The 26,520-nt window shown below is 43.6% G+C and overlaps 1 protein-coding gene across 1 annotated transcript in view; it reads right to left on the bottom strand.

Annotated features, from left to right (window-relative positions):
- efna2a (ephrin-A2a) overlaps nt 1–26,520 on the bottom strand; it is a 91,210-nt gene that overhangs the window by 9,318 nt on the left and 55,372 nt on the right. The window contains exon 2 of the mRNA XM_080414470.1: nt 3,979–4,271. Within this exon, the coding sequence (XP_080270596.1) occupies nt 3,979–4,271 (293 nt within the window). The remainder of the gene's footprint in view (nt 1–3,978; nt 4,272–26,520) is intronic.

Genomic DNA, 26,520 nt, shown 5'->3' with positions numbered 1-26,520 from the left:
AACCCTTCGATAGATGAGGGGAGCTGGCCACAAGGTAGGGCCCCTCAGTAGCAAAAAACGCCACCGGAAACTTCCCATGCCGTTATATTTTAACCCCAAAAATTGAAAAATAGAACAAAAAACATCTAGTTTTCATAGAAACCCTATTTTCTAACATAGTCCCCATATGAGTTGGTGTTATTAAAACTAGACCAGGAGACCTGGTTCTGCCAGACCCAGACTTCACATGACGTGTCAGCCTGTGTCTATGCCCATGTATGGACGAAAGGGGGACAGACTTTTATGGCTGGGGCCTAAGGACAAAGTGACCAAAACCTGTTTTTTGCCCATGTATGGAGAAAACAGGTACAAAACATGCCCATGTATGGACGAAAGGGGGACAGACTTTTATGGCTTTTAAGCAGAATATATTCACTTTTTTCTCGAGAACCTCCGTAGCTGTTCCTTCGCTCGAATCTTCACTCCTCTCCTCAGCTCCACTCGCTTCCATTCCGGGACGCCATGGTTCTATTCCAAAGATTATGCTCGGAATATTCGTCATAAAGACATTTATTTTGCCGCACAAATTGAAGAACCATTTCTTTCAGTTTCGGTATTTCAGTTTTTTCCAGTTTTGCCAGTTCCCACCTGATGTTCTGACTGCTCCAGATTGTACTGAATAACTGTTAGCTTGCATAATGTCTTCAGACTAGGCCTTAAATCTAACATGAACAGTTCATCAGTGTGAACAGGCACTGAGTTATAACCATGGAATCCGAAGAAGTATCGCTTGAATCCATCAAAGATGATCATACGATCTCCCACCATGCAACATAACATTCTATACATTGATAACGGGCCTTTTCCTTTGGGTTCCACCTTCTTCCAGGAGAAGGTCTCTGGATTGAATTTCCACAGATCGTTCAAGTCCTCGTTATAGTGTTGGCCACCAAATATGTACAGCTCTCCATTGTAGGCAAAGGCTGAATGATCATTGCGTCCTTGTGGGACGCTGAAAGAGCGACGCTGAAAGAGAGCAGGAGTGCTCAGCCAGCAGTTGGTCTCTGTGTCAAACACACTAATGCCGTTAAGCCTGTCTTCCTCAACCTGTCTGCCCCCAAATACAAACATCTTTGTCCCAATGATGGTGGCAGAGGAACCCTCGGAAGCAGTTGGTGGAGTGCCTCTGGTGTTAATTAAAGCCCAGGCCATTGTGGTTGTGTCCAACTTGTAGATGACATTAGTGTATCCAGCCCTCATCGCGTATATGGCCTTCCCCAAGACACAGGCTGAGTAGTCGTAGTGCCCCTGCTCTGGAACATTCCCACAATCCCTGGGCTTGAACCATCTGTGGGTGTCGACATCAAATGCATAAAGACGTCCGTCCACCAAAATGTAGATGGAATGTTCGATCAGCATAGCTGACGCCAGGCCACATATGGAGGGAACCTCAAGGTGACGTTCTCCTCTTCCAGCTGTCACAGGGGGTAACATCATCCAGCACAGAGACACTGTGTTGAAGACATGCACTTCAATCTGATTACACTTGTCTCCTTCAAAGCAGTAGACCTCGTGTCCAACTACCACAGCACCATGGAATAAGAAGTAATTATTTTCAGTTCGATTCCGATGTACCACCCACTGAAACATTTCACTCACCAACACGAATCAGTGCTGATAACCAATTTACAAGAGGAAGTTGTAAGAAAGCAGGTTGATTTCTTGGTAAATCACGTTTGTACCTAGGACAAGTCATTTTAAAGGACAGTTACATGGTTGTGATGATGTCATGATGTCATTGCGTGATGATGTCATCAAAATAAGTAAATAATACATTATTACACAAACCAGTGATTTTTGGGCGGTGTAGCCGCCCCTATAAGTGGGGTTGGGACACCTCATTAGTATTAGTTTCCTGCACTGTGATTGGCCCACTTGGCCCACTTTCCTGTACTGTGATTGGCTGACTCTATTGGCTGACTCTATTCAGCACTGTGATTGGCTAGCGAGACACATGATGACATTAATAACCTATAATAGGATTATGCACTTCCAAAAACCAAAGTGAGCTTCCATCACTATGATTACCACTGTGATGACCACACCGCCCACTTCACACTGGGTGTGATTTTTGGGTGGTGAAACCGCCCCTATATGTGAGGTTTGGACATCGACATTCGCTGCACTGTGATTGGCCACCATTGTACCCCCCCCACCCATTGCACCCCCCAACCCTGCGCTGTGATTGGCCACCAGTGTACCCCCCTAACCCTGCACCGTGATTGGCCAATCACAGTCTATTCAGGACTGTGATTGGCTAGTGAAACATGACACATGTGCATAGCCCTATAAATAGGACTATGCACTTGTTTTTTTTAAAGTTAGGCGTGTACAATGGTTGGTCCACAATATTACTTTTCTTTAAGTGAACTTCCATCACTGTGATGACCACTGTGACCACACCGCCCACTTCACACTGGGTGTGATTTTTAAATTAGCAGCTGGTTTTATTCATTTTATTCCAATATCACACACACACACACACACACACACACACACACACACACACACACACACACACACACAGTCCCACACACACACACACACACACACACACACACACACACTCACACACACACACACACACACACACACACACACACACACACACACACACACACACACACACACACACACACACACACACACACACACACACACACACACACACACACACACACACACACACACACACACACACACTTAGCCTACACATAATTTATGCAGGCTGTTGCATATTATGCAAAAGGACACATGCACATACATGATCTACACAAACAAATGGACACCCACAAACGCATGCTACACACGTGAGGAGCTTATCTTTCGAGCATATGGGTGCATTAATTTACTGTAAAGCTGAGAGTGTAAAAACGGACCCAAATTGATTATGTGTTGATTTGGGTCCATTTTATCCTCTCATATTTATAGTAACACTGACGATTTTATTGAAACATAGTGATATATTCCAGTAAAACATCTTTACTATTATGCAGCAGGAAAATTGCCAAATGATTGGATATAACTAAATCAAATTGGTAAGGTCTAAATCTTATACTGTAGAAATCAAGCCTATGATGATCTTATGTATTCTTCATTTCATCTTTGTAAACTTTGACAGGTTAATACTTTCTGTAAAAAGGACAGTGATCTTCTTTCTAGTGTAGGTAGGGTAGAGCATGCATACACGCTGAGGAAGGCTTGACGCCGAAACGCGTCTGTGCATGCTGTTGTCCGTGCATGCTGTTGTCCGTGCATATGAATTAAAAGTACCAGAAGGACTTTGGAGTGCTGGCTATTGCTTTATTTACTGTGAAAGAGCATGCATGTTATGGACTGTCTCTAAAGCTATTTAAAAAGTGAATTAGCTGTGAAAAATGATCTGTAATTGTTCATAACATAATTCATTCATTGTTATATATTTTTTATAAACAAACAATATTCTACACTGAAGCTCCCATTATTTATTTTTTCTTACATTTTTATCCCACGATTTTGTAACCCCATTTTTTACACCCAGTGTCAATTGTCTATGTAATCCTGGGCACTACCTTCCCTCTGCCAACCTAGGGAGCCCAGAGCCGAGCTCATGCCTCCTTCAATGCATGAGAGCCAACAGACCTTCTTATCACCTGACAGGGGAGAGTTTCCCTGGTTGGACGTAGCGCGTGGAAGGAACACGTTATTCCAACCAGTTCCTTTCCCCTCCATCAGGCGCCCCGGCTGGCCAGGGGGAGGCAGTATAGTGACCAGGATTACTGCATGTTTTTGTGAGGGTACCTACCCTAGGGGACACGTTGAGAACATGCAAACTCCACACAGAAAGGCCCTTTCGCCAACCCCACCTAGGGTATGGGCACTGATGACGCGGAGGAGAGAACACGCCCCCAGCGCCCACAGAAGCTCCTATTATGGTTAGTTACACACAGGTTGACTTACAGATGTAGTAGTACTCGTGTCCGGGCCTGAACTCAAAGCCCAGGGAGAAAGGAGTGAAGAGCTGGAACTTCTCTGAGAAGCGCAGGGCCCCGTCGGGGCCCGTCGGACGGTTGCACTCCCAACGCTTGAAGCCGCGCATCCTGTGCTGGCAGGAGGTGTAGCCCTCATGGTTCACCATGAAGAGAATGTATCGCTCCATGCGTCCGTGGGACGGGGGACCCTCGTAGAAGGGACAGTAGATGTCCAGGTAGTCATTGATGCTCACCGCCACCCTGTACTCTCCGTGCCAGAAACTGAAAGACAAAAACAAGCCACATGATTCACTTTTATATTGTTTCCATGTTTGCTGCTTAAGAGAGGTCCTGACATATCTCTGGCATTTTGAGTAATTGGTGTGTCCCCAGTGTTGTTTCCTGCTCATCTTTGCCAGACAGATGTGATGTAAAACAAGAGCCTGTAGTCCGCTTTGCTGAGCATTTGCCCGAGAGCCAAAAACCCAGCTTATCTGGTTTGGTGCAAGATGGCTGCACCCTCTTCTGTACTAATCACAGTGTCTAGGTTTTATTTTTAACTTGCGCCGTCAAAGGCATGCCCTCTTTCGGGGTGCTTGGTTTTGAAGCCACATACTGAGATTACACTACAATAGCACTGATTGTATTACCTCCTTAAACTGCCAACAGGTCAATTTTACCATCCATATTTTATTGCATTGATCTCTCGACTAAAAATAATCCTAACAATCACAACAGTGCTGGATTCGTTTCAGGCAGGCACCCCAGGAAGAATCTGTACATACCTCAGATGACATAAAAACTATTCATCAGCTAAATGATTGCATATTAGCACAGTGTGTAGAATATGTAAATGACACTGCCCTAAAAGAAATCCAATAATTCATAGCAACATAGTTTCAATTCTCTTATCGCTCATTTAGAGAATTTGAGACAAAACATTTTCTCTATAATGACAAATAATGGATAAACAATAAACAATGCCGGTTGTAGGGCAATCTCAGCATCTCGTGTACCTCACCACTTGGGGTTTGGGTTGGAGCTTTTTTAAAGCCATTCATCATTTCCACCCCCTCACCTTGGCAGTAATTGATTGCCGGCGATAAAGACATTTTGGTCTAAGCACTTTTGGTTAGTGGGGTATTTAGCTTCAGGACGAATTATCCCTTTAGCGCTGCAGGCCCTATCTCTCTCCCAGAGGGTGAATCAGGAAGTGAGTTAGATGTGAAATGAGCGTCTTCATGCTCCGGTGCCCTATCAGAGCTAGTTTCGCGCGTTCTAACGGGATCCTCGAACAGATCATTTAGAGGCATTGATCCACCTGGGAGCTCCTCTCCGGCTCTCTCTGCTCCCAATCACCTCTGATTAACAAATAAGAGGAATGGTAGAGAGGTGGAGAGGCAGGAGAGAGCAAGAGAAATAGAGAAAGGAGTGGGGGTGGGGTGCACAGAATAAAAAGACAAAAGGAATTAAAGAAGTTGTCGAGAAGGAATGAGAGAGGATGAGAAGCAAAGTGAAAGGGGGAATGAGAGGAGAGATGCATGTAATGAGAAGAGAAATGCAGAAAGAATAGGACAGGGGGAGAGAGGGCCTGTGGAACAAAACGAGAAAGAGAGAATAAAGAGTGGGAGAAGCGAAAATAGTGTGAGATATGCACAGAATGGGAATAAGAGGACAAAAAATAAAATGAGAGAGAGTGAGAGAGAGAGAGAGAGAGAGAGAGAGAGAGAGAGAGAGAGAGAGAGAGAGAGAGAGAGAGAAGGATGAGAAGTGAGGATACCATCTGGGAGAAGAGCAGATGGAGGTGGAGTTTTTCTGTCTTTCATCTCAATGGTTTTCCATCTGAGACAAACATCTATTGATTCAGCACTGTAACATTTAGAGATGAGTAAGTCGGAGCATGAATTAACCACATTAACCCTAGCATCCCTATTCTGGGCATTTCATATATATATAGGCAATCATTCAGAGAAAATAGGCCAACATTTGTTGAAAATAGCAGAACTACCAGCTCACAACGTGTCACAATGCGTCACAACGCAGCGCAACATGGCACAACATTGGCTATTTGTGTGTGCTAAGTGTGTGTGTGTGTGTGTGTGTGTGTGTGTGTGTGTGTGTGTGTGTGTGTGTGTGTGTGTGTGTGTGTGTGTGTGTGAGTCTGTATGTGGTTGGTCAAAGGATAGATGTGTAAAGTAGGTCTCTATGACTGAGGATGCTTAATCTGCGACAGGACCAGTTTGCCAAGACACATGAGGTCCTATTAGGCAAACCTGAACGCTGCTCAGGTAGGCCTATCTCTGTCTACATTCTTAATATGCCTGGGTGTGAGGGAATTCTGTGTGTGTGTGTGGTGTGTGTTAACACATCCCTTGTGTGCTTTTTAAAGGTGTGTGCGTGTGCAAAGGATTTGAACACAACTCTTGTGTGGTTTATAAGGTACACTCTGTATTTGTTTGCGTGCGCACGTACCAGTACACGTGTGTGTATGTGTGTGTGTGTGTGTGTGTGTGTGTGTGTGTGTGTGTGTGTGTGTGTGTGTGTGTACGTGTGTGTGTGTGTGTGTGTGTGTGTGTGTGTGTGTGTGTGTGTGTGTGTGTGTGTGTGTGTGTGTGTGTGTGTGCGTGAGTGTGCATGAGCGCATCCATGTGTGTGTGTGTGTGTGTGTTATATGGTATGTGCTCAATCCGCCATTTTCTCAGAATGTGTGTCATTTAGAATTAAACCCACCGTCTCCACTGACCCAGAAAGACACGAGAAAGCACTTACACTCATGCCTTTGTTGCACAGAGTTTGTGTGTGTGTATGTATGTGTGTGAGTGCGTTTGTGTATGCATTTTGTGTAAATTAGTAGCTATCATAAGACTCACTAACTTAATCCCTCTGAAGGCATTTGCATATCGCTGTTAAAATAGGTCACAGTGAAACGCCTCACAAACTTAAGACTTCAACTTAAAACTTCAGAAAATCCCAAAAGCCTCTCTGTCATTCTTTAAGCACAGTTTTTTTTATTTTATTTTAAAAAGTATTGTATAAATGTTATTTTAGCTGATTTACAAAAATAACTCAACTCAACATGTCGTATCGCAACTCGTTGTGAGCTCGTAACTATTGCTATAGGCTACTATACGTTGTACAAGGACGTATAGGGCTTAAGTGGTTAAAAACCTGAGATCCTGTGCAACACCTATAAAAGCATAACATTGATATTATATTCTGAACATGTTCAAACTGCCTGGCTATGGTCTGCTTTTAGAACCCTCTTTATTCCTGCTGTTTGATTTAACCTGCATGTACCACCAGAGGGGTGGTGTTTACCGCAGCAGGACAGTTCAAACAGTCAAGTAAAGATTAGAGTAAATTGACTTGCAAATAGTGTGCTGTGATTATTTCAACTCCATGGAACGGGCTACATTTTATTATGTGGTGAATGCCACCAACAGTAAGCAGGCTGTCTAAAACAGACCAGGAAAAGGCTTCAAAAATGCAGGGTATCAATGTGAATCTTTTATAAGTTTGAAGTGTGATAACTTCAACAGCATTTCTGTCTCTGTGAGATGTAATAAAAGAAGAATGTGTTAAGTTATCATCACACTTCAAAATGATAAAATATCCACATTTATAACCTGCATTGGCAAATCGTTTTAACGGTCTGTTCTAGGCAGCCTGCTTACTGTTGGTGGCAATAAGACTTGGTTGAAGTCGTGCACCATATCAAAAGTTTAAAATAAAATTAATATCTGATGAATTACATAATTAATGCATTTTTCCATACAGTTCCAAATCCCTCATTTCATGAATGTATGTATTTCATCAGACATTTATTTTTTATTTCAAACTTTGGACGTGGTGTACTACTACCAATTCTGGTGTCTCTACTGTCTGATCTGTTTTGGATTTCTTCGGCTGATGAAACTCAATTCACGAGATGGCAACAGCTTTCCGTGTTCGTCAACACAATGAAAAATGTGAGCTCAATTTCGCCTCGAGGATTTACGTGGGCAGCTCTGTATCTAGAAGTAATATTTTGAGCTTTCCTTAAAATCTACCTTTAGCCTCTGTTTAATGAAAACAATTTCAATATGACTGCAACTTAAAACGAGACAATATTATAAAACGACAGTCTTGATATGTCGTTTTCCTCTGAATCCTCCAGGCATTTCTCTCTAGTCTTTTCATCCACTTTTCTGTGGTGCCTCTCGTCGAAACCAGTCCTTTTTTGTTGTTGTCGATCCGTAAACCTACGAGATATGATCTGTGTTTTGTTCTCTCCGAGGCCTCATAGATTCTTTTCAGTGGTTCAAACGGTATCTTTGAGTCTTAGGTCTGTGAAGGTTAGCCAGATGCAGCCAGAGGGCTCGACACCCCCTCTCACCAGCACTCGTCTCAGTCCAACAGGCTCACACAGTAAAATCCTCAGTGTTAATTTAACCCATTTTGGGCGGGAACCCCTATTTGTAACTATACCTTTCAGGACGGGAACCCATTTTGGGGTTCCTGTTGCTATGTACAGTATATAGCAACATATTGAGTTTGAAATTTTTGAATACATATTTGAGGTTTTTCAGAAAACCTAGATCAGGATTATTTTTTTCGTTTTTATAATCGGCCTCAGGTCTAAATGGGTTAACTCTGAGAGTGTACAAATGTATTTAATTTTAATACATTTGTACAATCTCGGAGATAGAAATGTATAAATGAACACTGATCATTTTACTGTGTACTGACGCTTGGAACAATGGGAATAAGAATCTATGAAATGAAATGAAATGTAGGGGAAAAGGCAGAGAACAAGGATGAGCATCATTGAGAGTCATTGCGTCAGTCTCATGCGTTTGAGTGTGTGCAGGTATGTGCGTGTGTGAACGTCAGTGTACTGACGTGAATATGTGCATATGGGTACATGCGTTGATATGATTGTGTTATATGTGTGTGTGTGTGTGTGTGTGTGTGTTTGTGTGTGTGCACGAGCGTGCATGCGTTTACATGTGTTTGTACGTGTGTTTGTACGTGTGTGTGTGTGTGTGTGTGTGTGTGTGTGTGTGTGTGTGTGTGTGTGTGTGTGTGTGTGTGTGTGTGTGTGTGTGTGTGTGTGTGTGTGTGTGTGTGTGTGTGTGTGTGTGTGTGTGTGTGTGTGTGTGTGTACTCCATTCAATTCTGGCCTGACTGGATCTCTCTCCATGAATCTGATCAAAGGTTTCACACAGCAAAATCCTGAGTGTTAAGTTAACTCTGAAAGTGTAAAAATGTACTCATAAACAGTCAGGCCAGATCATCCAGTGAACATCAAAGAATCCTGCCCTCCATCCATCTCACTTGCTATTCTCTCGCTCTCTCGCTCTCTCTCTCTCTCTCTCTATCTCTCTCTCTCTCTCTCTCTCTCACTCTCTCTCTCTCTCTCTCTCAGATCTCTTGCATTTTCTCTCCCAGCTTTCACAAACTCCCGCTTTATCCTTCCATCTGTCATTCTCCTTTCTTTCAGCCCCCCCATTGTCTCACATACCTCTCCCCCTCTCTATGGGCTTCACTGGGTCTTCACTCTCTCACTTTCTCTTCCTTATTCCCTTTCCCCCCCCTGTCCTCACTCGCTACCCCCTGTCTCTTTCTCCCTCGTCTGTCTTGCTCCATCTCGGCTTTCCCTGCCTAAGCGTCTCTCAACTTTACTCTCTTTCTGTCTCTCAGTCTTCGTGTTTTGCAGCCGTCTCTTTGACACCATTAATGTCCCTCATCCTGTCCAGGGGACATTCTAGAGAATGATACCTTAATGCAGGCTCAGCCTCTAATGAGAATGTGCCATGCACACAGTGCCTTCCAAAAGTTTTCCACTACCCTGATAAATCATTCATCATTCACTGGATAACAATACATTTATACTCTTCTATGATATTTTAATTTGCAACAATAACAATTTTTACATTATTACTATTAACATGAGTTCTACACCACAATTTCTTTTAAATTATTATTATTATTAGAAAATGGCTGTTTGCATCACTTTGCAAACGGCACGGCAGCCATATCGACATGAAATTGGGCCAATTCTTACTTCCTTCTTACAGTACTTCCTTCACTGGTTATAATTGCGAACGCGGGAGGAGGCGCGGCGAAGCCGCGCCTCCGACCAAGTGGAGCTTACTATATCATCGTGCTTGCGGTGTGTGTCTGTGTGTCTGTCTGTCCCATATTTATGGTCTCTTTCCGTCTGTGTTCACGCTCTCATTCTCTCATTGGCTCGCCGGCGAGAGATTGCGCCTGATCCCATTGCTTCACCGATCTGTCCGTCAACCCCCGCCCCGTTAACACAACATTACGAGCGACGCCCACTGCACTCTGGTTGGTTGCGAAATGAAACACTTCCTCATACCGAGTAACCTCGCATCACCAGTCTTTCCACCTCCGAGTACACCGACCCGCTGGGCCAGGCTTTTATTTTTTAGCAAAACTAAGCAATAAAAGCCTGGAGATCGAGGCGAATCTGCGTTCGCCTCCAGCGTTCGCGCGTCTTACTTGTAATTATACTAATTAAGATTGTGTTCCATTGCGGTCAAACAGAGTCAGGGTGCTGATACAGTATTGTGCATGTTGGCCCACCATTGGCAACACCTGTGAACGGGAAGTAAGAAGAGAAACCTGAGGCAAAGAATAATGACCAGAACATTCCACTCTCTGAACCACGTGGGGACACAGTTCGCCATCGTCAGGCAATGGATACAATACAGATGCCAAATCAGGCCGTCCCTCCAATTTGTGCACCTGGGCAAGGAGCAAACTAGTAAGCACGGCATTATTCAGAAAATAATAATGATACGTATTCTTTTCTTTTTTTCGTTAGGGGAGCCGAGATGAAATCTAGCGGTGCTCAAGGATAAAGGGTCAAACAACACCCTGTCCAGTCTTTGCGTAAATCCTCCCATTAGGGGTGGCGCTTTGTGAGCTTGTAGATCTGCTATTTTTGTTGTACGACCCAAGTATAAATCAGACTTTAGAATTCTTTCACCTACTCCCTCTGCCCCCTCCTTTCACTCAACTATCTCATTGAATGTTTAATATAACCCCCCCCCCCCCCTCTCTCTCTCTCTCTCAGTGTGATCTTGCATTCTCAGGCTGTCGCCTCAGACTCCCGCGTGGTCGCTGCTGGCGCTCATTTACACAGTAAAATCCTCAGTGTTCATTTATCCATTTGTAACTCCAGAGAGCGTACTCAAATGTAACCGAATGGACCCTTACGGGTCCATTCGGTTACATTTGTACGCTCTCTGGAGTGAAATTAACCCATTTAGACCTGGAACGCATCTGTGTCACTTTAGATTTCTTTGGCAATTCAAAAATAGCAGATATACAAGCTCATAGCGCGGCACCGAGTGCCGCGCTACGAGCTTGTAGATCTGCTATTTTTGAAAAATCGTGATTTATTTTTTAAAATATTTTTTTCCGATTTTTTTTTAGGATTTAGATTTTTTTTTTACGCGGCCTCAGGTCTTAATGGGTTAACACAGGATTTCACTGTGTGTGTGTGTTTGTGTGTGTGTGGGGCAAAGCAAACACGCCGCCCACAGAGGCCCCTGCAGACACATGGTGCCATGTGCGTCTGCGCTAACGCGATTAGCACAGAAAATGCATTGAAACAAAGAAGGTGTTTAAAAAGTGTAGATGATGTGTGGTAAATGTAACACCATGAGTCAACTAAACATGCACCGTCAGTGTCTGCAACGTCCTGGGTGTTTATTTAAGCCTGAGAGCTCAATAAAATACTCAGGATATCTCACCGTGTGGAAGCAACCCCTAAACGCACCCAAACAGACCACAAATATGTACGCGCAATGCACACTATCTACATTTATTAACTTTAAACATAAATTAATAAAATCATTATAATGAAGTCCTGTCACAAACATGAGATATAAACACATGTGTGTGTGTGTGTACGCGTGCGTTTGTGTGTGACACACTCACACACTTAAGCTGTGTTGTTTTGACGAGTGGCGGATCTGTCAGTCTGAATAATGTCGCCCATAGATCATGGAGGTGACATTCAGCTCTTCTAACTGCTTATTATGTATTCCATCCAGACGGGCTACACGGCCCCCCGCGGATTATCTACTGCCAATGCCAATTCAACCAACATGAGTGTACTGTACACTGTACACACAGCCAGGCATGCTTGTACACATGGTTGTGTGTATACATACTAGCAAGCAAATACTTTACACACACAGACGCACACGCACGCACACACGCAATCAGTGAAAAAGAATTGTGAACATTTTCTGAAGATCATCTTATTGCCAGCTAAGAGAAACTCAAAAAAAATATTACACACACACACACACACACACACACACACACACACACACACACACACACACACACACACACACACACACACACACACACACACACACACACACACACACACACACACACACACACACACACACACACACACACACACACACACACACACACACACACACACACACCAGGCAGAATGACGAGACACCCAGACAGAATGCCAACGCTGAATGATGGGCAGACTTAGTCAGTCAAGACAGACAAGACAAGACAAGAGGATCAGGCATGCACGTACACACGCGCGTGCGCACGTATGCGCACGCATGCATGCGTTCACACACGCACGCGCGCGCACACACAGCCATCTGACAAGCTGACATGCTGACAGGCAGAGTGGATATGCCTACTCTATCAGTCTCCATGTTTTTGGAGGGGGACATTCACTAAGATGCTGCAGAGACTTTGGCAGAGCAGGCAGTACAAACAGCCGAGGAGTGCTATCTGTATTGACAAGGTCTGGCCCTGAGCGAAGCAGAGGCGATGGATGGCCGCAGTCCAGACACACCAATATGAATCTATCAAGCTAGTCGAGGGGAGGAACTGTGGGAAAAACACCACAGGACTTTCTGTCCGTAGCCTGACGAAGTATTCAATGTCTGTAGTGTCAGATAGTCAGTGTTAGAGGAGACAGGGGCAAAACCTGGTTGGGCTTTCTCCACTGACGCCCATGGGTTTCTGACATTTTACCATGCAATTTTAATGGCTTGTCTTGGTCTCACAGTGAATACTTTTCCACCACAGCTGGCATGCAGACACTGCCTTCAGTCAATTACGCTGACGGTAAAATTGGACGTGTGACATATCTGCAGGAAACCACTGTGCTGCGACTGAGGAGGAAGTCATAGCTTTTCTCAGCGGTGTGCTATTGCAGTGCACCAAATTAAGAACAAATGATTGCCTTTTGTTTAAGTTTATCAAGGAATTAATGCGAGAAAACCTGCCTGCCCTCCTTAATTACAACCGATGTAAGAGCTTACTGTATATCACCTTTAGGCTAATGCCTGACTGACAGACTGATTAACCATTTAAATGCCTGCCTGAGTGACTTACTGAAAACCTGGCTGGTTGAGTGCTAGACAGAAAGATTGATCGTCTAAAATTGTGACAGAAAGGCTGAGTGATGGATGGCCTAACTCAGTGACTGACGGGCTGTTTTGCTGACCAACTGGCTGACTGACTGCCGACTGATGCGACAGCGGTTTGACAAAATGAACAAGTGCCCAGTGCCTACCTTACTGACTGCCTGACTGACTCACTGACCAAGTATGCAACTAAATAACTGATTGTCTTACTGAACGACCAACTGACTCACTGACAATCTCACCAACCAAGTAGCAATCTAACGAAATAATGGGCTAAATGAGTGGTTCCCAAAATTGTGTGACATACTGGTGTGCCGCGAGACAAGGACAGGTGTGCCTTGGGAGTTTGTGACAGCCACACATTATTATTGCAAGATACAACTGTACAAAAAGTAATTCATTATCGTTCAGGAATTAAATTAAATTGTAATCTATACTCTAATTAACAACATTTAATCGCTTTCAACCTGGTGTCCCTATTTTGGGCATGTCGTTATAGGCGAGAGGGGGAAAAACTATACATACAGTACATACATACATACTGTAGGTGTGCCATGAGATTTTGACCTACCCCCTTTTTGTGCCTTGGGCACAAAAAGTTTGAAAACCAAACCACGACTCTGTACCACTGCCAGTCCAACCGACCGACCGACTGACGGACAGTCTGTCTGGTGAGGCTGTTTAACTGACTGCCTACCCTTCCCTTCAGCCTCTGAGCAAAGATCCCCCTCTAATATGCATTGGTTGATGTAGATTGACGAGGAGAACTAATCCATGTGGTTTGGGTCAAAGCGTTGGAGCCTCTAGCGGGTTGGAAGTGGCAGAGGGCAGAGGCAGAAACTGGAGAGAGCTGCTGTATAGATTGCTTTGCAGCATCTCTAATGAGTAATTAAACACTTGAATGGAGTCCAATTAAGATACACACACGCTAGCATGTGTCCACACACACACACACACACACACACACACACACACACACACACACACACACACACACACACACACACACACACACACACACACACACACACACACACACACACACACACACACACACACACACACACACACACACACACACACGGGGGGAATGTGCCAATGCACACAAACATGTAAAAGTAATCTGCACGTCCACGCACAAGGCATCAAGGCATGCATATGTCTGTCACTTATGCTATATTAAAAAAAGAATCAAAGGTATACACAGTCACGCACACAAACAGAACCCCCCCCCCCCGCCACACACACACACACACAAATGTCACGGCACATTAAGCTGAGCCATATGTGCAGGATGTTCTGCATGGTTCTAGATGGAGTGAAGGTCAATGTAGTTGACTGAAACAATACTGTCTGACATCTCCTTACCTCCTCCACCTTGCAACCATCCCTCCTCTGTCTCTCTGCCCGTTCCTTCCTTCTCTCTCTCTCTCTCTCTCTCTCTCAATGTCCCTGTCTCCCACTCATTACATGTTGAAGTGGTCTCACTGCACCGCTCTTCTCTCTCCTAATCGTCTTCAGGATCACCTGCACATTCCCAAGCTTCTCCTTCCACTTCAACATCTCCCAACTCCCTCCCTCTCTCTCCCCCCCGCATCATTGTCTCCGCCAGACCCAAGGCGTGGCCCAGAATTTTGCGCCCTGTCCGTCCGTCCGTCCGCATGTCCATCCGTCTGTCTGTGTACTAGACTCTGGCACCGTTGGACTGATTGGCATGAAACTGTGCACTCACACTCCCTGGAGGCTGGAGGCCAAGGAAAAAACCTCTGCCTTGCCTTTTTGCACATCTGCCTTAAATAGCGCCACCAGGAGGCCGATTTTGGCAAAAAAAACGTTTTTGATATTACTCCTACAGATTTTGTCCAAACATCACTCAAATCGGTACACATTATCTCTATAGTCATGTGATCAAGACCGATTTTTCATATTCCATCCTGATTGGCTAAGATTGGCATCAAAAGTTTGCAGGAGTGGCTCGTTTTGAACAGAATTTCTCAAATCATGAATGCAGCGTCTGATTGCCGTGAAACTTTGCACGCACATTCCCACTTGACCCTTTTCACATTGACCTATTATAGCGCCACCAGCAGGCCGATCTTTTTTTTTTACATTACTCCGACGGATTTTGTCCAAACATCACACACATAATCTCCATAGTTATGTGATCAAGACAGACCTGTCCGGTTTTTTATATTTCATCCTGATCCAAGATTGACTTCTACTACCTGGCCTGGCGGAAACCTGTGCTTCGAGGAGCACATTTTTCTAGTTCCATTCTTTTCCTTGCTGTTGTGTAGAAACCTTGTATATGTCCAGGAAATGGAAATAAGAACCTGTGTTCCAATGGAGCCAATGTAGTTATTATATAGTAACAAGCTCTCCTTAATACTTTTCATTGTCTCCGCCAGGCCGAAGGCGTGGCCGAGACTATGTATTCGCCCTTGTCCAACCGTGTGTCCTTGTGTGTGTGTGTGTGTGTGTTTTCGTCCGTCCGTCTGTGGACAGCTAATCTCCGGCACCGTTGGACTGATCGGCGTAAAACTGTGCACGCACACTCCTTGGAGGCCAGAGCAGAACCAGTTGCCCACATTTTTTACACTGGCCTGTTATAGCGCCACCAGGAGGCCCATTTTTTAAAAACACATTTTTGGCTATTTCTCCTACAGATTTTGTCCAACCATCATGCAAATCGGTACACATTTCACAGATGGACTTAACCATTTGCAACCTGCTGTCCTCCATTTTGGCCATGCCATTATAGACAAGATAGTTTTTTATCAAAAATGTTCAAAAATAGAAGAAATAGAAGATTGCTACTTTTTCACAACACTGTCATACGACATCGTATTAAATCGCATTCATTTATGAAAAAAATTAAATATGGAGATACAAGTTTTCTCCCTGAGAGCGACATTCTGCTCCTAGCACTTTCAGAACATTCTTTCTCTCTCTCACCTCTGTTTCTAGCTCTCTTTCTCACACTTGCACACACTTGCGCACACACGCGCACAGCGCGCGCACACATGCACGCACGCACGCATACACACACACACACTCTCTCTCTCTCCTCCTCCTCATCATCATCATCCTTAACCAGCGCTGTCACCTACCCACACTGTACCTCTACCATCTTCTATCTCTCTCTCTGTTTCTAATGGTCTCTCTCCCTCCTCTACTTAGTCGCTCTCTCTCTCTCCCATTATCTTCCTCCCCTGTGCTCGCATCTCCCCAAATTGTGCTCTACCAAACTTTCTCTCTTTCTCTCTCTTCCTCTCCCACCATCTTCCAAGCTCTCTCTCTCTCTCCGTCTCTCCATCTGGTGAGTCTCTATGAGCATTAATCAGAGTACTCAAGCACCATGACCAAAAACAACTCCTCAGAGATTTGCAGCCTCTCTCTCTCCTCTCTCTCTCTTCTCTCTCTCTCTCTCTCTCTCTCTCTCTCTCTCTCTCTCTCTCTCTCTCTCTCTCTCTCTCTCTCTCTCTCTCTCTCTCTCTCTCTCTCTCTCTCTCTCTCTCTCTCTCTCTCTCTCTCTATTATGTACAAAGAAACACAGACACGCGCACACACACGCACACTTATTGACGTACACACACAAATTCAGTAAATACACACAAGCACACAGACACACACAAGCTACACACAAATCCATAAATATTAGTGAGCCTCGGTTACAACTTCAAAAATGGCCCTAAGCTACTTTCGCTGTAGTGATGGTGGAACACTTTGTTCTTTCTCAGAACTCTCCGTTCTGTAGATTTTCACGCGGCACGGTCAAAGTAAATTGCAAAAAAATAATGTCAACTTTCTTTCCTCTGACGCTCCTCTCCGTTTGTTTCAGGCTGTTTGTCTCCCTGAGGGCAAGATCAACACGTTGGGCTAATCACATAATGATTTTGCGTTACCGCTCTGGACGTCTCCGTCTCGCGGCAGATGCCGTGTCAGAATATTTTCCCCGTAAAATAATTGGGCAGTGGTTGTCGTTTGCGAGGGCCTTGGCATATGGCTAACATTATTGTGATACGCTGTTGGGGAAGCACTCGTACCTCGTTAATAGGAGCCATTGTCATCTCTGTACAGATTGTTATTCGCATCTGTACAGAGCGGCATCGTGGGCAGGGGCAAGCGGTTATACAGTAGAATCCTGACTGTTATTATAGTTGTTGTTATTATTGTTATTGTCATATAGTTGTTACTGAATGATGTTATCATTATTGTTACTGTGTATCTTTGTTTCTCCACTCTCCCTCTCTCTCTCTCTCTCTCTCCCTCTCTCTTTCACCCCAAAACGGTTGAGGCAGATGGCCACCTCCACCCAGAGCCTGATTCTGCTCAAGGTTTCTTCAAAAGAAGAGTTTTTCCTTGCTGCTGTCGCCAAATGCTTCATTGTTGGTTAACACGTTGGATCTCTGTTCTTTATGTAAAGTGTCTTGAGCCACAGAACGTTTGTACACTCTACAAGTTACAAATGGATTAATTCACTTTTACTGTGTGGTTCAGCCACAAGCAGAGAGGCGGAAGGACTGGGCGAGCTAGCACCTGCCTTTTTGTCCCTGATGCCCAAAGTTCCCTTTTCAAAAAAGGGCACTGTTTTTTAAGGCCTGCCCAACACCTGTGGCCCCTTTCAAGAATAACATGTTTCAACTGTCAGTTTTCACTTGATGCATTGATGTTTGCCTCCAAGCTTGTTATGCTTAATTGCCACTTAATTGTTTGATTCACTGATTGGTACTACCTCCCCCTATCAAAAATGTTTTGCTGTTATACTTCACGTTTTGTGCAGATTACACAAATGAGTGTAAAATAAAATTTCATTTGTGAGCTTTTCTTAGCTTTGTACAGAGTCAAGATAATAGTTTTCCACTATTTTCCAATCAATGTGTTATTTAAGTAAACTGGCTGCTGATTGTACCAGCGAAATCCAAGACTACATTTTGAATATAATATTTCTGTTTTGTCTGTTACTTCAATTTCTTCATTGATGCAGTAGCATTGCTCTATCTGTTCCTTTTTAATGTGCCATACATCTTGGGGAAATTGGCATCTTAATAAAGGCCAGTCTTATATATAACAAAAATGAGCCTACATCTTTTCAAGAAACTAAAAGCATGGAATATCAAATAGTTTGCTGAGGCTAGAATTCTGATTCAAAGGCAGTTAAGCTATTATTGTGTCATTTATAGTTCTTTGACGTTTCTATGATTACTTTGGTTCAGGTTGGGTTTATTATAGATTGGCACACGCATGCGCGCACGCTATAATCAATTCAGGTTATGTCCTAAATTATGTTGGAGCATGGTGCGTAAAAACTTTGTTCAATTTGCCCTTTGTGAACTTTGAGCACCTGCCCCTGCAGTGGTCTCTTATCATGGTGTAGGTGGTATCGGATGTGTTACGTGTAGGTGGTACTGAATGTGTTATGGTAAACTGGTAAACAGCTACAAAAATATGGACTTTTACAAGCTAGCTACTGACTACATAACGGCATATTGCTGTCTGTGTCCCTTTTGTACCCTTTTGGGTTTGTTTATGGTTATGTCTGACTCATAGTGACGTGGCCGTGATCTGCCCATCGGCCCTTAAGCCAATGTTAATAATCGGTCTAGATTTGTCAAGGGATCTATTGGAGTATAACCTTGACTTTTTCCCATATCAAAATCCAGAGTTTTTGGCCAGTAACGGACCGCTACTGATATTGAGTAATGTATTGGCACATCCCAAGGATATGTGCAGTGCTAAGCTCCTCTAGTGCAAGACTAACTGGTACAAAGCAGTACCATCTAAATCACAAAAGTAAAATTATAGGATGTGATTTATTGTAAAAAAAAATACAGGTCAATTTTTACTCTCAAATTAACACTCAGTCAGGATCTTGCAGTGCAGAATGAAGGTGATGGTTCAGAATGATCATGATAATGAAAGGGCTTGTATTCCAGAAAAGCATGCCAGCACATGCTCACCACAAACTATCACTTGGCGGGACTTCATAATGTGGGTATGTCAATCTTTTTTTATTTATACATTTTTTGTAACAGGGTTTTAGACACTTCCACTCCATTTTATTCAGTTTTAACAAGATTATGCCACCTGGGGACCTCTTGGATAAACATTCTTTGTGCCACACAGCATCACAGGCAGGGTGTAAAATTAACACCAGCTGCCAGCCAAGCCTTGTAAATTATCACTGTGGCTGGTTAGTTTGTCTATATACTACCAGCTCCAAAATAACACTTGGCAGGTGAAATAATTAAATTTGCATTCGATTTTTTTTACACTCCATCAGCCACTGTGGCCTGTGGCAGAGAAAGTTAGTTTGCTAGAGCTGATATATAATAATGATATTGTCAGGGGCACATATCCAATTGTGATTAACGAGATTAAATGCAAATTTATCGGCACATGATATCTGATGATCCAGGGCCCAGGGCTATGTGCTCCATATGGCCAGCTAATAACCCATGCATATGAAGTCTTATTTAATTCTGGTGAAACACTTTGTCACAGCTGGAGAGATCTTCACCATCCAATTAGCAGCTTTGGGACTGCAACAACGGCCATTGTGCTTTCCCAGATTAAAAAAGATATATATATATAGAGAAAATTTACTTTAATGATTTGACAGTTACAATAACAGAATGCCAGGCACTGCCTCCAGCGATGACAGTTTGCTTCCTAAATGTGTTTAATCTACAGTTCCAATATTATAATCATTGTATTTCATGACAGGGTTTCCTAATGATTCCGTTGTAAAAAGGTATATAAATGTTTGTTTATTATTATAATACATTATTATAAATAACGATTACAGTCACTTTTAAGACGAGAATTATCAACATTTCCTGTCAATTCTGCTGAAAACAGTTAGCGTGTAGGGATTTGATACTACTGTTTACTTTTCACCAAAGCACCATGAGTGCTGCTGTAGTTTATAGGCCCCCAGGCGGCCTTTCTGCTAGCAGGAGTTATGAGGCATGGCATGGGTTAAGGCTTTGAAAGGATGATGTGTGTTGGCGCTTCTTCTCTCTTTGTAAGAAAGTGGCTTTTTTTCCCTCTTAAACGAGAACACAGCTTTTCTCCACCGGTGGCCAAACCTTGACCCTAAGTCCGATCTAGAAATAGGCATTTCGCTGAGGGAGAAAGAGGGAAAATGCACACACACATACTGCCTCCCAGCCATCCTTTAACCGCATACACATGCACAGTGCACGCGCTGATGTAGTGTGCATGTCACACGCACACACACACACACACACACACACACACACACACACACACACACACACACACACACACACACACACACACACACACACACACACACGTGGGACACAGAGCATGTACTGCACACCCACACACGTACAGTATGCATGCATACATACACACAAGCGTGCGAGAACATGCGCACGTGTGCGCACACACATACACAAGGAAGGTTTTTCAGTTTTAAGCTCTTGGGAAACGCTAAAGTCAGACTGCAGCCTGCCGAGAACAGGCGCGCACACGCGCACGCATGCACATGCGTGCGCATGCACGCACATGGACACACACACACACACACACACACACACACACACATGCACACACACGCCGTAGACACACACGCCGTAGACACACACGCCGTAGACACACACGCCGTAGACACACACGCCGTAGACACACACGCCGTAGACACAGACCCAGACTGTTGTTCCAGATGGCGTTTTTTCTTTGGCTTTTTTTTTTTTCACCCAAACTGTGTCCTCAGAGACCAGCTCATGGGGAGGTAGAACTCTCCAAAAGTAATTGCACTTTAACAATGGCACACACCCACCCTTGCACACAAACTATGTGTACCTGTGTGTCTGTGCATGCACATGTATGTTCCGCTGCATGTTTCGATAACTTTTTCTTTCTCTTTTTATAAATTTTTAACAAATGGAACCGTGAAGCTAATTGCTGTTCCTTCTCCCTAAGATCCACAGCCAACGGGATGCATGAGATAAGAATGGGATATAAAACGGAAGAGAATAATTCAATTGACCAAGTAATAAATCTTGCATTTATGTATTATTTTCTTATAGATGTACTGTATCAGTACTTTCTGTGCACGTTTTCCCCAACACAGTGTTCTAATTCTATACCCTAGAAATGCGAGGGAAAATGCGATCTATACAACGGTGTGGCTTATCAATCACCTTAAAATGATAGGCAGTGTCACATGTGCTGATAAAATCATCTCCAATTATATTTTTTGGACCATGGAGCCGGCAAGGGAATCCATGCTGTAATAAAATGTGATTAGTACAGCTGTGGGGATTTGCCTTGCCACTCAATACAATGACAGACAGGGTCACAAATATGTGCTAACAAGGTACACTCTTCAAATACCCTCCTTTGGCCAGTGGCGCTGGAAAGTGACTCCATGCTCCAAGGAAGTACTGCGGCTTGGCTTGTCCATCAAGTTAATCATGGAAATGTGCTGTATGCTAATGCCGTCTCTGTCAATGGTACCAGTGGCTTGTCCGTAAATTGATAACAGCAGCAGCCAGTGTTGAAATGCATGGCAACACAGCCTCCCTCAAAAGCCCTTTGCCATGACTACCCCATTGTTTTGGACCATGATTGAGAAAAGTGCATCCTCACCGTCAGAAAACGTGACTTGTACAGCAGTGTTAATATTTGTTCTTTTTTTTTTTAAGTATGTCAACTTAACCCATTAAGACCTGAGGCCGATTCTAAAAATGTTTTCTAACTTTTTTTTTTAAACATAAAAAAATAAAAAATAATAATAATAAAAAAATTATAATAAAAAGATTATAAAAAAATAATACATATTTCAAAATATGTTGTTCCAGAGATCCCCAGAAGCAAAGGTTTGAGTTACAAATGTTCGCTTTAAAAAATTGATAAAAGATATATTCAAAGATTTGCACAAAATGTTCACGATTTAAAAAAAATAGCACATCTACTATGTATATCTGCTATTTTTGAATAGCCCAAAGAAAATCTTAGAATGACACACGGCTGCGATCCCGGTCTAAATGGATTAAAATGACAGTGTTTTGAATGGGTGCCAATACGGCCCATTGTAAATAACCCACAACTTTGTAATATGGTCCTTTGAACAAAACGGTAGGAAAATGTGATCTGTCCAACAGCGCTCCCTCTGATTCAGGAAGCCATACTACTACTAAGATGATGTGATTAGTGGAACAGAGTTTTTTTTTGGCTTGTCCAACTTAATGACAACATTATAAATGCATGGCAACAAAGCGGCCATCAAAAATACCCATGTGCTTTGGGGAGCATGGTTCCAGGAAGTCAGCCCAGACTACAGCAGACCGCTTCTGGATGGTTGAGAGGGTTTATTGCCCCTTCGTGGCTCCATGGCTGTTGCTCTACAAATAGCACCAGTCTGACCAGGCATGACATTTGTGTTTACTAGCTAGCCTACATAAAAAAATACTGATTTCATTTCATGCAACAGTGAGCTACTGTTGCATTACTGCCCCACCCCCCAAGAGGAATTGTTTGAAAATACAAATTAAGATTTTGTCTCAATTTTCACCTGCCAGATGCCATGCAGAATTGTTTGACACCTAGCAGTTTGAGAACTGTGAGTTGCAACATGCCTATTCAGAGCTACTTCAGAGCACAACTTTGTTAAATAACTAATGTGGGATATTTGTATCATTAAAGTTAATCAACAGTAATGCAGCATAAATGCAAGGAAGTTTGGTAATAGCTAGCAATATTGATCAAAAGCCATCCATTATCGCAATGGACAGAAACTGCATGAAGAAAAAAATTGCATAGTTAACTCCCAAAGAGGAAAATGATTAAAAAGTGTGTAATTCCAGCTTTTAATTTACTCCGATGGGGCGTTAGATATTGAAATTTCAATTAAATAATGGAGAAGTGAATGGATTTTCATTTAGCCTTAAAGATCCCCTCATCTCAAAGTTCTTCAAGTTTCTCCATTTAATTGAAAACCACTTCCTTGAATTCAATTAATTGGAAAAAAAGAAATAGAGCCCTAATTTGGAACTAAGGGCCCGTAACAGTGGTCACCAGTGAGAGTAATGACATTCTGTTTAATGGGAAGGGGAACTCCACAAAGTGGGGTGGAGAATTGTTTGCCTAAAATTCCCTTGCTGGAGCAAGCATTGATCCGCAGCTGCAAACTTTGCAGGCTTGGTTCCTGCGTCAACTAAATGGGGGCACAGGAAGGAGGAAAAAAAATCAAGATTTTACTTCTTAATAGAATGTTGGGCGGCGGGGTAAGCTCCGCGCCTGAATAATTCACTTTACCCAAACTGTTGCTGCGGGCCCCATTCATTTTTAATGCTGCCTTTTGATGTTGATTAATTAAGCACTGCTAGCGCTGCTGTTTCTCGGCTGGCGTTGCTTCACATGCACACGCCCGCACACACACGCATGCAACGACACACACACACACACACACACACACACACACACACACACACACACACACACACACACACAAACAAAAACTAAACACAACGCACAACACAAACTACACATTTATTGTATGTATTACTATTTCTCCTTGCCCCTTTTTCTCGCCTCGATCCCTCTAAAGTCTAAACCTTAAAGCCTCAACATCCCCCCACCCTCAAACGATCCTGGGCACACATAGGCAGACACACACACACACACACACACACACACACACACACACACACACACACACACACACACACACACACACACACACACACACACGTGCGCAAACACAGCCCCTAACACCCCTAAGCCACCCAAAAAAAGTGTTAAGATCCTTAAGTCTTAAAAGTCTTTTCTTTTAAGGCAGTGAAGGGTGGGTGGGATGAAGGGGAGATGGAGAGGAGAAGAGAGAGGAAAAGAGAAAAGAGAGAGAATGCCTCTCAGCGCGCGACACACACACACACACACACACACACACACACACACACACACACACACACACACACCTCCGTTAACGGAGGTGTGTGTGTGTGTGTGTGTGTGTGTGTGTGTGTGTGTGTGTGTGGGGGGGGGGGGGGGGGGGGGGAACTTATTGTTAGATTCTGCACTGTATGTTGCAGCTTGGGGGTTGGGATGTTAATTGGAAAACATGTGTGCCAAAGCCAGTGATGGGGCCTATGTGTATTGTGTGCATGAGCATACAGCATGTGAGGTTATGTTTATACACACACGCACGCGCGTTTGTGTGTTTCTGTGTATATGCATTTAAGTGCACGTGCATTAATATGCATGTGTGCGCATCCATATGCATGTGTGCGCATCCATATGCATGTGTGCGCATCCATGTCTGCATGTTGCATATACAGTACGTGTTGACATGCTTGCAATCCATCTGTACGCGCATTCCGTGTCGATTTTCTGCACGCGCGCATGTGAATGTGCGGGTGTGTTGGTGCTCGCGACTCACTAATGTGTGCAAGTGCCTGTGCACAAGAAGAAGCCTTTCATGTGTATTCAACCAATGAAAAGCAAGTGAAACCAGCCACCCAACCAATGAGAACACTGTGGTTTATAAATAGAGTTTAGCTGACTGATTCCTTTCTTACACTATTCTTTCCAGCTATCTTTCCCCAAAAACTGTTCCCCAGCGGCAATTAATTGCCATAACGAGATCTGGAAAATGTAATGTGTAAATTTAATCTTGATCTGCTTAACTGTTAATAAGCTTGGAATTCTTTCTTTTTTTAAAGGGAATACACAGGAATGCTGTGCTTATTCGGTTCAGCTTCATTGGTTGGGCTTTGCAGCGTTGCCTTTCTGAGGCTGTGAGAGCCTTTGGCTGAGCGAAAACGGAGGGCAGAGCGCTCAGTGCAAGGCGCCATGTCATAAAATGTTAAGATGCCGTCCTTGTGTCATTCTAGGTGACCACACAAAGGCACGAACGCACACACATATACACAGCTTTGTGCAGCTTGGCGCATGCTCATTGGGGCCTCAGAGAGATGGGAGAAGCAAGTGAGAGACTGACATTATTTTCCACTTTCACTGACTGGCTCTCATGCACATGCGCGCGCACGCGCACGCGCACACGCACACCCGCACGCGCACACGCACACACACACACACACACACACACACACACACACACACACACACACGACAGTGCGATTTGATTTGCTCCTAATGATGAAGAGTCTCTGTGTGTGAGAAAGGCCGAAGAGAGTGGGAGACTATAAATACCTGGCCAAAAAGCCCCCCCTGTCATGTTCCATTGATCTGAGCATGATGGCAAAAGCCCTGTTACAAAGCTCACCACTGCAAACCAATATGGAGATGGAGTTGGGGAGAGGAGAAGGTGGCAGAGGGAGGTACAGAGAGAGATGGAATGAGAAAAATGTTTTTAAAAAATACATCAAAAAGAAAGGAAAAAATGGGGGGGAAATCGAGGGAACAAAGTTGAGAAAAATAGAGGGAAAATAGAAATAGAAAGAATAGAAGAAATAGAAAGAAAATAAAAAAAATCACACCCTGTGTGAAGTGGGCGGTGTCTTGCTAGCTAATCACAATACTGAATGGAGTCGATCAATCATGTACAAAGGATAAATACATTTATTGAAACACTCTTTATGATGGACAAAACCATAACTTGAAAAAAACCAATTTTGGTTTTTTTCAAGTTATGGTTGCTTATATAGGGCTATGCACATGTGTCATGTGACACTGGCCAATCACAGTCCTGAATAGGCTGTGATTGGCCAATCACAGCGCAGGATAATTGTACTAATTTCCTGGGCCCAGATCACAGCGCAGGAAAATGTACATTTTTCCAAATCTCACTTATAGGGGCGGTTTCACCGCCCAAAAAAGGAAAGAACATATTAAAGTAAAGGAAAGAACATATTGAATGTAACCATGTACAAAAGTAGATGTAGCCATCTGTAACCTATGGCTTTTGACTTTGGCGCTTGCCAAAAAAATGACATCACACGGTCCTGGCCGCATTTATCATGGCCGATAATTGTCCCACTAGAGTGTGTAGAAAATAAAAAGAGGCGAGAACAGGCCGACGCATATGCTAGGAAAAATCTCTTTTCACAATCCATAAGGGACAGCACCTGCAGTGGTGCTCACACACAGCGTACTTTCCCTCG

This window comes from Gymnoscopelus braueri, assembly GCF_963280865.1.
Source record: "Gymnoscopelus braueri genome assembly, chromosome: 19".
Lineage (NCBI taxonomy): Eukaryota > Metazoa > Chordata > Actinopteri > Myctophiformes > Myctophidae > Gymnoscopelus > Gymnoscopelus braueri.
The sequence above is the reverse complement of the archived record's forward strand: the minus strand, read 5'-3'. Positions and strand labels throughout refer to the sequence as shown.